The sequence below is a fragment of the Pelobates fuscus genome, chromosome 7, assembly GCF_036172605.1.
Source record: "Pelobates fuscus isolate aPelFus1 chromosome 7, aPelFus1.pri, whole genome shotgun sequence".
NCBI classification, from domain to species: Eukaryota; Metazoa; Chordata; class Amphibia; order Anura; family Pelobatidae; genus Pelobates; species Pelobates fuscus.
In genome coordinates, this window is record NC_086323.1 from 16,095,568 (window position 1) to 16,111,818 (window position 16,251).

Here is a 16,251-nt window from a genome sequence, read left to right on the forward strand (position 1 = left end):
GGTATGGCACAAGAGGTAAGTACACAGTTGGTGAACAACTACAAATCCATTGATGCTCAGCCATCTTTAAGACCTAGAAAACGTTATGATGGGAATTGTGGTTGTACTTTTGCCCACCACGTGTAAAAGTCATCCTCCTTCAAATGTGCTGGCATACTGTACTGGGGCTTTAACTTTCTCGACTTTTTAATTTTCTTTTAAGTATTTTAAACCTTATATTGAAGCTGCCATTTATATAGAGGTTATGTTGCTTTTTAATTTATTAATTGAAACTAGAGTACCGGTATATTTAAATGAACACTATAGTGTCAGGAATACAAACATGTGTTCCTAACACTAAAGTGCTGAAATGCAGCATTAGGTCCCTGTCCCCCTCTCTCCGGAGATTAAAGCAGATTTTATGCCTCTCTGCGGCTAGCCTCTCTGGTTCAACTTGCGTGGTGGAGATCATTAATTTCGTTGATCTCAAACAATCCAATATTTTCTCAAAGGAAAGCATTAGGATGATATAGCGCATAGAGTGCTAAGGTTGTAGAGACATGCTATAAACACCAGAAGCATTACACTAAGCTGTAGTGGTTCTGGTGACAATGGCGTCCCTTTAAATGAATAAAATAAAACATGTGACCGGGCTCACTATTAATGTCCGCGATTGGTTGAGCACTTTAGAAGAAACAGTTTTTACTTTTAGGTTAATTCACTAAAGCGAGAATTGTGGGGAATTAAGAATGATACTTTTTTTTGGCTTAATTAACGAACCTAGAACAAGTTAGCGGTTTTCATTTAATCGATTTTGGTCTAAAGTTTGAAATTCACTTTAAATCCCCAACGAATCACACCATAGAGAATAACCCTGGGTTTTATTCATTGTGAAATGTGTAAAATTAACAAGGAAATTGCTCATTTTAGGAAAAAAATTGAAGACTAGGAAAACTAGCGCAGATAGAAAGTTTCTCCAATAAGCAATTATGCCGTAAATAACGCAATTCTCATGTTAACCCTTCAAAGTTCACAGTTTATTAAATAAATAGATATTACCCTCTGAAAATGACCATGTGTGTAAGATTACTCGATGCTTTAAAGGATTACTGCAGCCAAAAGCTGTGTTTTAATAAAACATGCAGGGTTATTCACCAACGTGAGAATTCAAAGGGAATTTAGTCGAATATTTCCAATTCAGCTATCGGGACCTTAAATTTGAAATTCACTTTGAATTCTCCCTTTAGTTAAAGTAAAGTGAGAATTCAATGTAAAGTTTAAATTTAAGGCTAAAACATAGCTGACTTAGAGAATGCTCCAGGTCGGCTATTTGTTCTTAAATAAACACTCCAGATGCTACAGCACTTTAGCTTACCGAAGTGCTTTATGTGTAATGAGTGTGTCCTCCCCCTCTTCCCCCCTGTCCTGTCCTGTGATTTCAGCTCTATAATGTGCTCTCAAGAGACAGCAATTGCCCAGAGCACCTGCCTTGCAAAGACTTCTCATTGAGCTGCACAGGGAAGCCTGTGATTGGACAGCCACAGAAAGTCTGGGCGGGCTTAGAAGGGGAGGGCTTGCAAAGACTGCAGACAAGAGATCTGTAGCTTTTCCAAGCTGGTTTTAGATATACACCCAGTGAGATTAAATATGTGCAGGTTTTCATTGGCCGTATACCTGCTTAACAGTTTTGACTCCCCTTTGGACAATGGTGTGCCCCTTTAAATTTGAAATTCACTTTGAATTCTCACTTGCGATTAACCCTTGATGGCATGGTTAGCTGTGATCCCACACTCTTGTTCGGGACAGGTTAATGACACTAACAGAGTTACACCTCCTGCGAAAAAGTGCCACAACGCTGTATGTGCACTGTTTCAAACTGAAATACTGCACATACTAACTCCAAGTTACGTCCACTTCAAATCACGGAAGTGGTCATGGTGCATGGAGGAACCCTTTAAGTAAAAGCATCCTTTTAAACAGGTTGTTGAATCCTGTATCATCTATACTCATGGGTTTACATTATATGTAATCTCAGAATGGGAACAGGGACAGAGGGTGAGGAATGAATGAGTTCATGTACAGAGTTCCTAGAATTTATGTACTAACCCATTTACCACCAGAAAGCCCAGTAACATTGTGGCTTGTTTATTGGTCCTGGATTAGACCCAGTACTGCATTTTTTTCGCTCTCTTTAGAGAGTTTCATGTTGGCCATCCCTGCTTTATATTCTCAAGCACTGCATAGCAAAGGAACGCACCACATTCAAATAAAAAAAAAACCATTAACATGTATCACTCGTCAGTACACAATCTGCAATCCATGATGCTCAGCAGTCCAGAGGTGACGACCGGTCCTTAGTCCACCAATATTAAAAGATAAAAAGTGCCTGCCCCAGTCTCTGTTGGCAGTGCCCAGAAATCAAAGGCTGATCTCCACAAGGTCCAAGTAAGGCAAATAAAAATGTTCTCCGAAAGTCCATGCACATCCAGGGCCCTGCAATCCGGCCAGGGTTTGCCACTTGTAGGACGTTTCACACCATTATGAAGATCCTGTGTTGGAGCCAACATTACAAGCCGGGTTAATGTATATTTTACATGCACGACTTACAGAAATCTTTATTGGAAAAGGTACACACTAACACAGATCTCAAATTCCGATTACATCTTGCTATCCAAACACAATATGCCAACTCCGTATCCTAGTTACTTCCTGACCTCAGTCCGTTATTAACTGAGCCCGGCAACCCTTTATCAATGCTCTGCACATGTTTTTATATATTTATATAGAGGGTTCACACTTGGAATGGCCAGAAAGTAGGTCCCCCAACTGCTGTAACACTACAACTCCCATGATGCTTAGCGAGCCTTAAAGGGAACCTCTTTAATATTTTATTTACCTCTATTTTTTTTAACAAATATGTACTTAGTACTTAGAAGTGTGTAAAATAAAACTACATGTAGAAATCCACACTTCTTTAATCTACACCATTATACCTTCCTGACAATCATTGTTATTAGCTCTGTCCTATGCACAGAGAAGGGCAAACATTTGCAATATTTGTCTACGTTGTCTGTGAACTGAAAGGTGATGTAATTTGCCAAATTTTAGACGTCACAAAACAGAGCATTGCATAAACAAGTTAAGACTAGTTACAGGTGATTTTGAGTGTTTTATTTAATATTGCTATTTACAGTGACAGTCCCCTTTGAGGTGAGTTAAAGAGATTTGTATTTTTATAGCAGTTTCTAAACTGTTTAGAAAGACACCTCTTTGTGTCTGCACCGTAAAAGGAACCCCGGATAGTTTCCACAGTAATCTCTTTTATAATATGCATTCCGCATCCGCTATAATTGAGCATCTGTTTAGCTCTACAAAGCTTTTTCCACCCCCGGCCGTATTCGCATGAAAAGAGGCAGCTTTTTACTTAACCCTTTTAGTGCCAAAGGGTGGGATAATCCGCAGAAATATCTCATCCCTCTATCACTAGAAGATTATACTGCCTTGAAATGCAGGAGGTAATCTTAAAATGTGATATCAGAGCTTTCCTCTGCCTCTACTACATACAAACATTTAAAAAATAAAAGTTCCATTGAGTCAGAACCTGAACACAGCTCGTTGATATAAACACTGCTTTGTTGCAGTAATTCTCGAGACTGTATTTACTAAAGAGCAAGCAATGGTCAATCTGACGGTCAACTCAAGATTCCATTAATAAAAAGAACCCCAACTCACCTACGCCGTGCTATTTGTAACGCACGGTTTAGCAAACAAACCCTTTGAAGAACTAGTGACATGTTTGCCGTCTTTTAAGGCGGAAGCTGTAATTAAACATTATTTTTCCATGAACAGCAATTTCAAGGCATTAACTGAAGATTCTTTTCCGGATGAAGTTACGTTCTCTACCTTAATGGCCTGCCTGGGCGGACAAGGCCGTAATTGTATTGCTTTATAAGTAGACGAAGCATCAGATGGGAGTAGGAGGGGGTTTAGATCAAGGCTTCACATAAGATTTAAATGGTACCTGAGCAGTCATTTTCTCCCACTTACTGTCTCCAGTACATGATTTAAAAAATAATAATAATAATAATAATAATACTACTATCTAAAATAACCAAACATAAATATAAACCATGCAATTTGCAGAGCATGAAGTCACCGTCTAGTGTTCGGAAGGCCATCTGAACAGATCATTCTAGGATCATCGATTAGCAATGTATCTAGCCGGTGCAATATAATATACCGAACTGGATGGTCTAATGAGTTTGGTGATATCTAATATCCAATCACAGTATAGTAAAATGTCAATATGTGATAAATATTTTCTAATTTCTCCATCTGACTGAGCAGTTGTAATAAATCAAATGACCTTATTTTAAACAAGGAGGCTTATCGCAAGCACATGTTACCGCATGCATTAATATCATGGCTGTCCTGCGCCATATAAAACATGATGCCCACCCCAGTTAAAGGGATGACGTGCTGCCCCCTGTGGTGCAGCTGGTAGCGGTTGTGTAAAGAAGTGTAATATACACTGCTTTCAGAGTAATGTTAAAGGTCCACTATAGGCACCCAGACCACTTCAGCTTAATGAAGTGGTCTGGGTACCAGGTCCAGCTAGGATTAACCCTTTCTGCTGTAAACATAGCCGTTTCAGAGAAACTGCTATGTTTATATTTGGGTTAATCCAGTCTCTAGTGGCTGTCTCATTGACAGCCGCTAGAGGCGCTTCCGCGCTTCTCACTGTGATTTTCACAGTGAGAAGATGCCAGCATCGATAGGAAAGCATTTAGAATTCTTTCCTATGGACTGGCTGAATGCGCACTCGGCTCCTGCCGCGCATGCGCATTCAGCCGATGACGGTGATATGGTTATGTTTAAATGTCACTTCTCTCAAAATAAAATTGTTAAATAAAACATTGAACATCACCTCTAACTTGTGCCACCTTTTTATGTGATGCTTTACTTTATTTTTTATGGATATAAAAAATTTAGCAAACTATATAACAGTTCAGTTCAGACAAGGCATAGCCAAGGCACACAATGCAAATTAGAAGAGACAGAAACACCGCTTCATGACTGACAGGGAAGATGAAGCCGCCCAGTTGCAGGGCAAAGAGGTGTGGATTCTACATTAAAGTACCATTATAGGCACCCAGACAACTTCAGCTCAATGAAGTGGTCCGGGTGCCAGGTCCCCCAGGTTTTAACCCTGCAGCTGAAAACATGTCAGTTTCATAGAAACTATGTTTACACTGCAGGGTTAATCCAGCCTCTAGTGGCTGTCTCCCTGACAGCCACTAGAGGCCGGTTCCGCGATTTACACGGAGTAAATCGCACTTATTTGACGCTAGATGTCCACACGGAATCCGGCGTCAAAAAAGATCCCAATAGGAAAGCATGGAGTAATGCTTTCCTATGGGCCGGTTTGAATGCACACGCACCTCTGGCCGCACATGCGCATTCGGCTCCACTCGGCAGCTGACATCGGCGGCGGAGGAGAGGTCACCAGCACCGGATTAAGGTAAGTGACTGAAGGGGTTTTAACTCCTTCAGAGCCGAGGGAGGGGGGCCCTGAGGGAGGGGGACACTCCAAGAGCCTATAGTGCCTGGAAAACGGGTTTGTTTTCCTGGCACTATAGGATCCCTTTAATTTATTTTTTCACATCCAACATATTTGTTAAAACATAGGGGATAAGGAAACATAACAAACCTCCAAAACAATTTCCACCAACTTTAAACTTTCTTTGGCACTCAAAGAAATCCTATAAACGGGACAACAATGTGGCAAAGGTAACAGCTAGAACGATCTCCAACCGTGACCCACCTTCAATTTAAAGAACAAATTAAAAAACAAAAAACAGCACTGGAAACGTGGTCTGTAATAGCTGCCTACACATCTAGTCAGAGGTCAAATTTCAGAGCTCTACCTGCATAAAAAGGATAATTTTATTCCCTCCCAGATGTATGGATTATAAAAATGTATATAAACCCTGTATAACTACCAATTTGGGGAGAAATGCTGTTAAAATGAAATATGTTCACTGAAATCTATATTTTGTGGCAATGATTTAAAAGTGAAGCAGTCACCATGAAAACCAAAGTATTATTCCTACTAATTGCTCCAAAAATTGCTCTTCATAAAATCATCCCCAATGTGTTTCACAAAGAAAATAAGGAACGAGAGATGTGTTTAAAGGTCACGTTGGATCTTCCTGCGTTTTCATGCGCACTAAACATTGGCTTGGAGACCTCTTCCTATAACAGCACCAGGTTTGTTAAACCACCTTGTCATCCTCTAAACACAGCAGTTCACTTCCACATTAAGTAGCAAAAACCAGGAAAGGAAATATTCCCGCTGTCCTGTAACGGAACACCCTGGTGGAGGCCGAGCAGAATGTACTTTGTTTTCCAAGACTGAAAATAAAAATTGTACAGAATGTGGATCCTTCCAAAGATGGAGTCCAAAATGGGCTACAGGCAGGGAGCAGAGCACCAGTCACCCCCGGATTGGTCGAGGTGGCGGTTTTCCTATATCCACTGTTATATTTGTGTACATGGGGTATTTGGCGGTGTGGATCACTTGGTAGTGTAGCGTGTTTATACCATCCTTCTTCATTGTCATCTTAGTGTTCTGGATCTTTGTGAATCTGTAAGGTAAAGAGAAGACAATTTTAATAAATGGCAAATAACCCAAACTGAAATCCAAACCACAGATCATTGCACCTAAAGGAAACTTTGTTTATAATACATCATACCACGTCATCATATTACACCATCACTGATTTCAGGAGTCCATTACAATAAAGTGAAATTTTAGAAAACAAGATTTAACTTTAGTAAGTATTATGTCTGGATCTATTCACGGAGGATTTTGAACTGAACCTGGAAATATGGGGAGTTGACAAGGGAACTGCAAATATGAAATTGAAAAAGAAATGCCCCCAACCCTGCCGAGATGGCTTCACAACACTAAGAACAATCAGAGGAGAATGGGATCTATTTCTCCAAATTATTAATCTATTTCATCCTTGAGATCTGAACCCCAGCAGCCGGTATTGAGATGAAACGCATGTGTTAATCCGCTAGATCCACAATATAAACAATACGGATCATTTACTGTAAGCACAAACAATAAACTGAGTTTTGGAGATACGAAGGTTACTTTCCCAAAAAGTATTGGATTTTTCCTGTAAACGCTGCATTTATTCACCAAGCACGCCTTCCTCTCACACCCCCAGCAGCTCAACGTGGCAAGTTCTATGTCTCCAAGTGGCAGAGCCACCAAGACACTTCATCCCGAGAGGGTTCTCAAGAGAAGCCGTGATTAATTCAGGTCTAAATTTAGAACATCCCAAGGATTGTGTAAGCAAATCTTATTTGTTCTAATACCAGTACAATTAGGTTTTACATGGTTGTTGTCTTCCTCTCTCTTAATGAGGGGATCTGGGAATACAAGGGAAGAAGACTTTCCTGTCATGCTTGACAATCTCATTTCATAACAAAGAACAGGAGACCAACCCACCTGACTGCTTCTCTGCCTCTGCATTCAACCAAAGCTACGGGGTCACAATTTCCTCCACTGTAGTCTGATTTTATGGTACTGTTAGATCCCCCCCCGAAAAAAAAAAACCCAACAGACTCAACAAAAATGTATTTACAGAAATAATGTTGAGAAAGCAGTCTGGGCTTAAAGGGACATTCCAGACTCCTAAAGCATGTTAGCTTGCTTAAATGCTTCATGTGTGAAGAGTGTGTCCTTTTATAAATGAACCTTGTTATACCCACTGGCTGTCAATTAGACAACCGGTCCCGTTATTTCTTGGTTGTTTAGGTCAAGGTAAACTAAAGATGTGACAATTGCCCAGAGCACCTGTCTGTGATTGGACAGTCAAAGAAAGTCTGGGCGGAGTTAGAAGAGGAGGGCTTGCAAAGGCTGCAGGCAACAGATCTGCAGCTTTTGCAAGCTGGTTTTAAATTTAAATTAATACAAATCTTGTAGTCTATATAAACTCCCAAATACCTTAAATTCCCCGTTATTATTAGAGGGGCAGTTTATTTTCCATAAATTTTGTGTCAACCATTGTGAAGTGGTTTAATTAAAAACCAAACTTTCTCGGGGGGCGTGGCCTGACTGCACATGTGAGCGGACGTGCTGAAACGGAGCTCTCCCGATCCGCGGCAATAAACCGACATTATCAGCAAGTTAAACCCGAGAAAACGAGCGAACAGAAGCACCCAGCCATAGGTGAACACCCAGCACACATGGCATCAAAAAAATTTAAGCAGAAAACCTTAAACTTACACCTGGAACGGCCCCAAACCGTGGAGCCGAAAATCCAAGATGGCGCCGACGGTCGGCACTCTCCTATTCAGGGCTCTGACACGAGGGAATATCCACCTGCGCCTGAGAGCCCAGCGACCAATGCCTCAATCAGGCTAATCATGCAGGAGCTGCAAACTTCATTCAAAGCTGACATTCAAAAAATGACTGCGGACATCAAAGCTGACATCCACAGTATAGGAGAACGCACTGCCTCCCTGGAGGACAGGACAGAAGAATTGGTGGATGCACACAATGTGATGGCTGAGGCCTACACAGAACTCGAACGCAAGCTTAAGTTTCTGGAAGACAAAATGGCCGACCAAGAAGACAGAAGCAGGCGGAATAACATCCGTATAAGGGGTATACCTGAGACCGTAACGCAACAGGACCTATCCAGGTATGTTAAAGACCTGTTTAAAATCCTGATACCATCGCTGTCGGAGTTTGACCTCATACTCGACAGAACTCACAGGCTCCCCAAACCTAAACATCTCCCACCCGAAACTGCTAGAGACACAATTACTAGAGTGCATCACTTAACTGTCAAAGACAGGATCATGCAGATCTCTAGGATCACGAACAAGTGGCCGGAACAGTACAGAGACATTAAACTATTTACGGATCTCTCTGCAGCAACTATGACAAAAAGGCGCACGTTTGCACCAATAACAGAAGCGCTGAGGAGCGCAAATATTCCTTACAAATGGGGCTTCCCCACAAAACTGCTTGTTAAAAGGAATGGCATCGACAGACCCATCATGACTCCTGAAGACGGTAAAAAGGCACTGCAAGATTGGGACGTACCCTTCCTATCCACCAGCCCTAAGAAGAAACAAGCCCCAGCCCAAACACCCAAGGCACTGCAAAAGGACTGGTCGCGAGTGTCTAGAGCCTCCCAAGCACGCACAGATCCCGGAGAGGCACCAACCTGAGACCACCCGCCTACTGACAAGTCGCCCTTTATTGAGGACTTTGACTACAGGTTTATACCGTTCATGTGTTATATTTATGTTATAATATTGTTCACCTATATTACCCTACCAGGGTTTAACTGTAGGCTATAAGCCTAGCCGCTACGGGTGAGTAACACCCGGATGCACCATGCTCTACGTTCCTATAGATCTCAAGCACACTGAGAACTTAGTGTTACACCTCGTGTGGTACACCCCCAAGGCCTTAGTAGCCTTTCTTCTTTGTTGCCTTAGGCAACCACATGTCACCAGAATGTGACTTTCGGATTGATGTATATAGTTTAACCCCCTGTTCTGCCTCCCATCCCTATCCCACCCCCCCGATGAGAGTATCGTGCAGACATAATCTAACTCCTGCATATTTTTATACACCGCCCAGACCTATCAAGGTTACAAAACAACGCGAATACCCCTTAGTATGGCCTGAAAGAGAGGTCGACAGACTCGGCCACACCTCACGAACCACCGGCGCAGCGCGCCAAACACTGATTAGATGGTGATTAAAATAATGTCCCTCAATGCTAAAGGGCTTAACTCCCCGAATAAACGACGCCTGGCCATTCAAGAGGCAAGGAGAAGTGGAGCCCAAGTGGCATTTTTCCAAGAGACCCATTTTAAATGGGGCTCTAGACCCAAATTCACTTCCAAATGGTACCCACACGATTTCCACTCATGCTACTCGGCCAAAAAAAGGGGAGTCTCCATAGTAAGTGGCAAAGATGTGGTGTTTTCCTTAGTTAGAAAGATTAGTGACAAGAAAGGTCGTTATCTAATTATACAGTGTATGTTGAACAATGCTCCTTATACGCTCATTAATGTGTATAGCCCCAACGATAACCAAAATGAATTTTTGCTAAGAATGTTAGCGCTAACTGATATGTATAAACACGGGGAGGTGATCATTGGAGGCGACACAAATTTTTTATTAGATAGCACCCTGGATTCCTCATCGACAGCTCAAGTCAAAAGTTGCACACTCAAACACAGGCACGCACTTACAACAAAGATTTGTTCCACACTAGCCGCAGCACGTATGGTAGACCCGTGGCGCATTCTACACCCAACAGATATAGACCACACCTGCTACACGGCAGCCCACAACAGCTATTCCCGAATAGACAGATTCCTTATTTCCTCTATGTCAATGGCCCGGATAGAGGGAGCCACTATTGGAGTAATGACATGGTCGGATCATGCCCCCATCACACTCAGCATTAGCGAGACGTTCTCCAACAGAGGCTCAGGCTCCTGGAGACTCAATGAGTCCCTCTTAGCAGACCCATCAGTGGAGTCCCAAATAACACAAGATTTACAACACTATATCACGGAAAACAAAACCGATGAATCCTCAATTGAGAATATCTGGTTAGCACATAAAGCGGTCATAAGAGGCAGTTTCATAAAACATGCTAGCCATGCTAAAAAACGGAGAATGGCTGAATACACCAACCTCTTAGAAAATATCCGCACTCTAACTCACCATAACAAAAGGGACCCGAATCCCACCACTAAATCAGAACTTCTGGCCCTTCATAACAAGCTAAACACCTTAGAACTGGCCAAAACAACATACACACTTAGGAAGCTCAAACACAACTTTTTTATGAGTGGCAACAAAGCTGGGGCTATTTTAGCGTCGCAGTTAAAGAAAAGAACTGTCGCTTCCAGGATCGCCTTCCTCCATGATTCTAAGGGTTCGAAAGTAACAAACCCCCAGACGATCGTAGATCAATTCACCAAATACTACAGTGAATTATATAACTTGAAACATGACCCCAACGTCGCTAAGCCGACACCTGATACAATAGATGGTTTCCTATCCTCACTCCACCTACCTAAGCTGACAGAAGAAGACCTTATACCCCTAACACGACCCTTCTCCTTGGACGAACTCACAAAAGCGATTTCCCGACTCCCAGCACGTAAATCACCAGGCCCAGATGGCCTCACAAACGAATATTATAAGACATTTTCTCCCACCATAGCACCACTACTCCTCCAATTAGTCAATGAATGCGCCACTAAAGGAGCACTCCCCGACGAAATGCTCTTGGCACATATCTCCACTCTCCCCAAACCCGGCAAACCTCCCACACATTGCAAAAACTACCGACCCATTTCCCTCCTCAATGGGGATGCCAAATTGTATGCAAAACTGATCAGCAATCGACTAGCCCCCCTCCTCCATAAAATAATTCATAATGACCAGTCAGGGTTCATCCAGGGCCGACAGGGCTCAGACAATACCAGAAAAATTCTGAATATGATCTCGACGTTAGAAACTAGAAAATCACCTCTCGGTGTTTCTGGGGGCAGGAATTTAGGCCTCGCCGCACGGTGCGTCCTGTCCAGCAGTAGGATGTCTATTGGCAGGTCTGGCGCCACGGAGTGGAGTAGCTCAGTGATGTAGGTCTGGAGATCCGCCTGTGTGACTGTTTCTTTAACTCCGCGTATGCGGATGTTATTGCGGCGTCCCCTGTCCTCGAGGTCCGCCATTTTGGACTCGTGTGCGTCTATTTTGGCTTGTAGTGATGTGAGCTTACCTGCGAGCTCATTGTGTGCGTCGGCCATTTCCGCCATTTTATCCTCCACTGTGGAGGTCCGGGTTCCCAATTCACGGACTTCGTTCCTGAGGTCCCCCAGAGCAGTCTGCAGTGTTTGCAGCAGTTTAGTGGAGAGTGCATCTAGCATAGTTTGCATAATCTCCTATGTGAGCGTTGCTGCTGGCGGTGTCACCGTGTGTGGTAGCTCCGGTTCCTCTTCGGCGCCATCTTGGTCTGAAGTCTGGGCCTGTTGGGCTTTGTGCTGGCTTGCCCTGGAGGCAAAAAAGTTGGGTTTTTCTGTTTTCTCGGACTTGTCAGCGGTCCGTTTAGTTTTGCTTTGAGACATGGTCGATAAAGTATGTTCGGCAGAGCGTTAGTGTTCTGGATTATGGCCGTTTTCGTACGGAGCTCTCAAGCCATGCGACCTCTCCGTTCAGTCACACCATTGGATATATAAAATCATGTTACCATTTAAAATGGAGGATGGAGATGGTTGGCAATATCACTTAGTGATGTCACTTCCGCCAACCATTCACACCATTGTATTTTTTTTTTTTTACCATTTAAAATGGAGGATGGAGATGGTTGGCAATATCACTTAGTGATGTCACTTCCGCCAACCATTCACACCATTGGATATACAAAATCATGTTACCATTTAAAATGGAGGATGGAGATGGTTGGCAATATCACTTAGTGATGTCACTTCCGCCAACCATTCACACCATTGGATATATAAAATCATGTTACCATTTAAAATGGAGGATGGAGATGGTTGGCAATATCACTTAGTGATGTCACTTCCGCCAACCATTCACACCATTGGATATACAAAATCATGTTACCATTTAAAATGGAGGATGGAGATGGTTGGCAATATCACTTAGTGATGTCACTTCCGCCAACCATTCACACCATTGGATATTTAAAATTATGTCACCACCAATGAACATTACGTAACTAAACATCACTGATGATTGACAATTTTGTCAACAAATGGAAATTCTCTACCACAGATGTTTTCTCTTGTAACATATAATGTAGCGCGTAACCTGTTTTCCAATTTGTGATTAATTCCACACCATGTGACTTCAAGAGGAGGATCCACAAGGACTTTCAAACATTTAAAAAGAAGGATTCCTGAGGCTATCATGCAGCTACTGAGGAAGCTCATAGAGTGAAACGCGTTTAGCTGATTATTCTGGACTTTTTATTGGACTTTTATTGGATCTTTTTACTTTCTAAGTACCCATTTATTTTGTTTTTAATGTATTAACAATAAATGTTATTTACTATTTTATACTTTAGTCCAAAGTCCTTTATAGCCATCAGGAACTCCATTGGGGAGAGTGCTATTCCCCCTCTAAAGTAGCACATTGTTTATCAACCTCAGAGCCGGGATTTCAGGGCTCTGCAGAAGGTGAGCACAACTATTTATATTTCAAAATACCATTATAGTATGTGCAATTCTACACAGTTGTTTTTCTGCTTTTCTTCTCGTTGTATACTCCTGGAGGGACACTACCTGGGATAAAGGGGTGTGTTGCTGCCCTAAAAGCATAAAGGATCCTTTTACGGAGCCAATACCATATAGGCTCCTGTCCATGTGAGTGGTTTCAGTCATTACTTACTACCAATTATCCATTTTGGAACATCTGCACTATATTTTTGTTTCTCTTGTTTCCTTTTATATGTACATTCAAGTTTTTCAAGACTGTCACTGTACCAAAGGGGTGAGTAAACCCCTCTACTGTTTAGAGCGCTCCACTTGTTTGGTATAATTTGTATACCTTATTTCTGTATATTTGTTTTTTATTGTGGGTAAGGGGTATTCCACTTTTAGTGTTGAGCAGCTTTTACATTTTGGGCACTGTAAAGAAACACTTTCTATCTCTTTATTGAGGTAGTTTTCTCTATTTTGATAAAGCTCAGAGCTGCATAAGGCTCAATGTAAGGATTTGGCTGACGTGGGAATGCAGAATTACAAGCAGAAATCACAAGTGACGTCGGCTGTAAGAACACAAACTGCAGTGACTGAAACTCTCACACTGCACTGGGTACGCTGCCCCTTTTGGCAATCAGGGACTGCATGCTCCCTGCTTTTTAAATGAGCCCTGGGAGAGGACTGTGTATGCTGATGCAACCGTTTCCTTGAAGGATGGAAACGAGTGCTGCTGCAAAGCGTGATTATTTTCTGCCACCCGGCTTACATACTGCTTGTACTAAATGCTGTGTGTCCAATGCATTTAACGTAGTTTACACACACACACGTTAGCCAAATCTCAAGCATTCTTCATTTCCTTTACTGTGTTGCATATTACCACTGTCTGTAAACTAGACATCTTTAACATCACCGCTTCAATTTCCACCCTTCAACCTCAAATCTTGAGAGTGCTCATGTCAACATTATACAACACAACACAGATAATATTTTGACAGAGGTTCCAGAACTTTACCTTCGGCATTGATACTCGACAAAAGCAAGTGCCCAAACAAATAACTTGCAGTGATTCAGCGTGGGATGTTGGGATTTTTAAGAGAAGCTTAATATATCAACATGAATATCTATATAAAATATGTATATGTATATACAACACCACTTTTTCTAATTATCAGAGTTGATAATTATCAAAGTGATTTAAAAGAGAATTTCAAAATTTAGCCTGAGTAGTCAAACTCAAAGCATATCTAGCTTAAATAAATTTTCCAATACTGATAATTAACCTTAAATTCACTTTGAATTCTTATTCTAGTGAATAACGGTATATGTTTAAGGATTTGTAGTTCATTCAAGACAGAAAATTCTCCTAACACATTGTAGGTGAATGATTTACTAACACTGACAAAGACAGTCTATTTACTATCTAAAAGTATAGGATTGTGCTGAATTCTACACACGGGCTAGCATCAGATAGTCTAGATAACACGGGATCCAGGAAAAGCCGAACACATGGTCATTGTCTGTGCAGACCTTTCTAGGGGCTCTTTCATGCTTTATTCCCAACTGGTCAACAGGACGAGGTGGCAAAACACCTTACCCTCCAAAGCAAATCATCAATTTATTTTACCATGAGAACGAGTGAGGTGCCCATGGCAGATTTACACACTCGTACTTCTAGTAACATATAGGTTTACATCATCCATTCGTTTTCATCCTTTAGTACTAAAAGGTTGTAATAAACAGTCAGTTGCAATTTAAACTCTTGTCCGACAACTTAGGCACATATTTATTCAGACACAAAATACAACAATGTATAATAAATGTCAGAATGGAACTACATCAATAAAACCAGTGCAGGATATTTAAACTGTACCATGACATCACTAGAAGTCTTGAATTAGTTAAGATTGTTGCCATATCAAAAGCTCACAGATCTGAAGGAAAATTACTTCTGCCCTTGGTTACACAAAGTTACATTTATTTTAGAGACAATGTTAAAACACTCTGGCTCTCTCCAGTTTGCCCTGATAGCTCTGGGTTTGCGAGATCCCTAGTGGATTCCGTAGTAGTCCTGATTCCACCACCTCGAGTTTAGAGTTTCTCCCACCATACTGAGCCCACTCTCCTCTGATCCACATCACAATCTTGCTTGCCTTGCAATGTACTACTACTGGCTTCGGTAGGTGTCCACAGGTAAGACAGGCAGATGAAATTGAAAAAATAATTTATTGGAAAATTAAAAGCTGGACATATAAAAAGCAGTGTGTAATACACAAATATATATACACTACCACACAATGTCCTTGTAATGTAACAATAAAAAATTACATTAAATTTTACCAAAGCCAGTACTGGCACCATGAGGCTATTTACATAGAGCCTGGCACGGCTCCATACTTGTGAGTGAAACCCTATACACACTCATTGTACATTGTAATGTCATAGATTACACTATGTACGTATGTTTTATCTATTTCCTTTTAGAAACAGTATTCCTGTACTAGTGAATATTGCCTGATACTGTTAAGTCCAAGTTATTATTTTTATCCTTCTATTCCAACACAGGGTGCTGTGCATTTTAATAGTGGTTTTACCTCTATGTGTTTTTGTTTATTGATGTCTTAAGGTGTAAGGGAAAACATCTTAATTGCGTTTATTGCACGTTTACCCACTGTGTGTTATCTGAAGCGCCTGTACACCTACTGGTTTCCAGTATTAGCTTGTTGCAATGTACTAGCGCTATCATCAGGATAAGTTGTGAGTGAAGCAAGTGAAAGGTCACTAAACCAAATAATGTGACATTTAAGGCTCATGTACCATATTCACCAAATATGCATTAACTTGGAATAATTTCACACGTGGCTTACAGACATTTGCGATGCCATGTTTAGTTATTTGAACTTTTCTTACTCCCAGTATACATACAGTATTCAAAACATTGAAAGCGATCCTCATTTTGGTAGAAGACAACAAACACTAGTAAAAGTGAGAGAT

At 41.4% G+C, this 16,251-nt stretch overlaps 1 protein-coding gene across 2 annotated transcripts in view; it reads right to left on the minus strand.

Annotated features, from left to right (window-relative positions):
• Positions 1 to 5,213: 5,213 nt before the first annotated feature.
• Positions 5,214 to 16,251, minus strand: part of B4GALT2 (beta-1,4-galactosyltransferase 2) — a 125,203-nt gene continuing 114,165 nt past the window's right edge. For both annotated transcript variants that reach the window (XM_063427729.1, XM_063427728.1), the window contains exon 7: positions 5,214 to 6,626. In XM_063427729.1, coding sequence (XP_063283799.1) covers positions 6,476 to 6,626 — 151 coding nt within the window. In that variant the 3' untranslated portion in view covers positions 5,214 to 6,475. The remainder of the gene's footprint in view (positions 6,627 to 16,251) is intronic.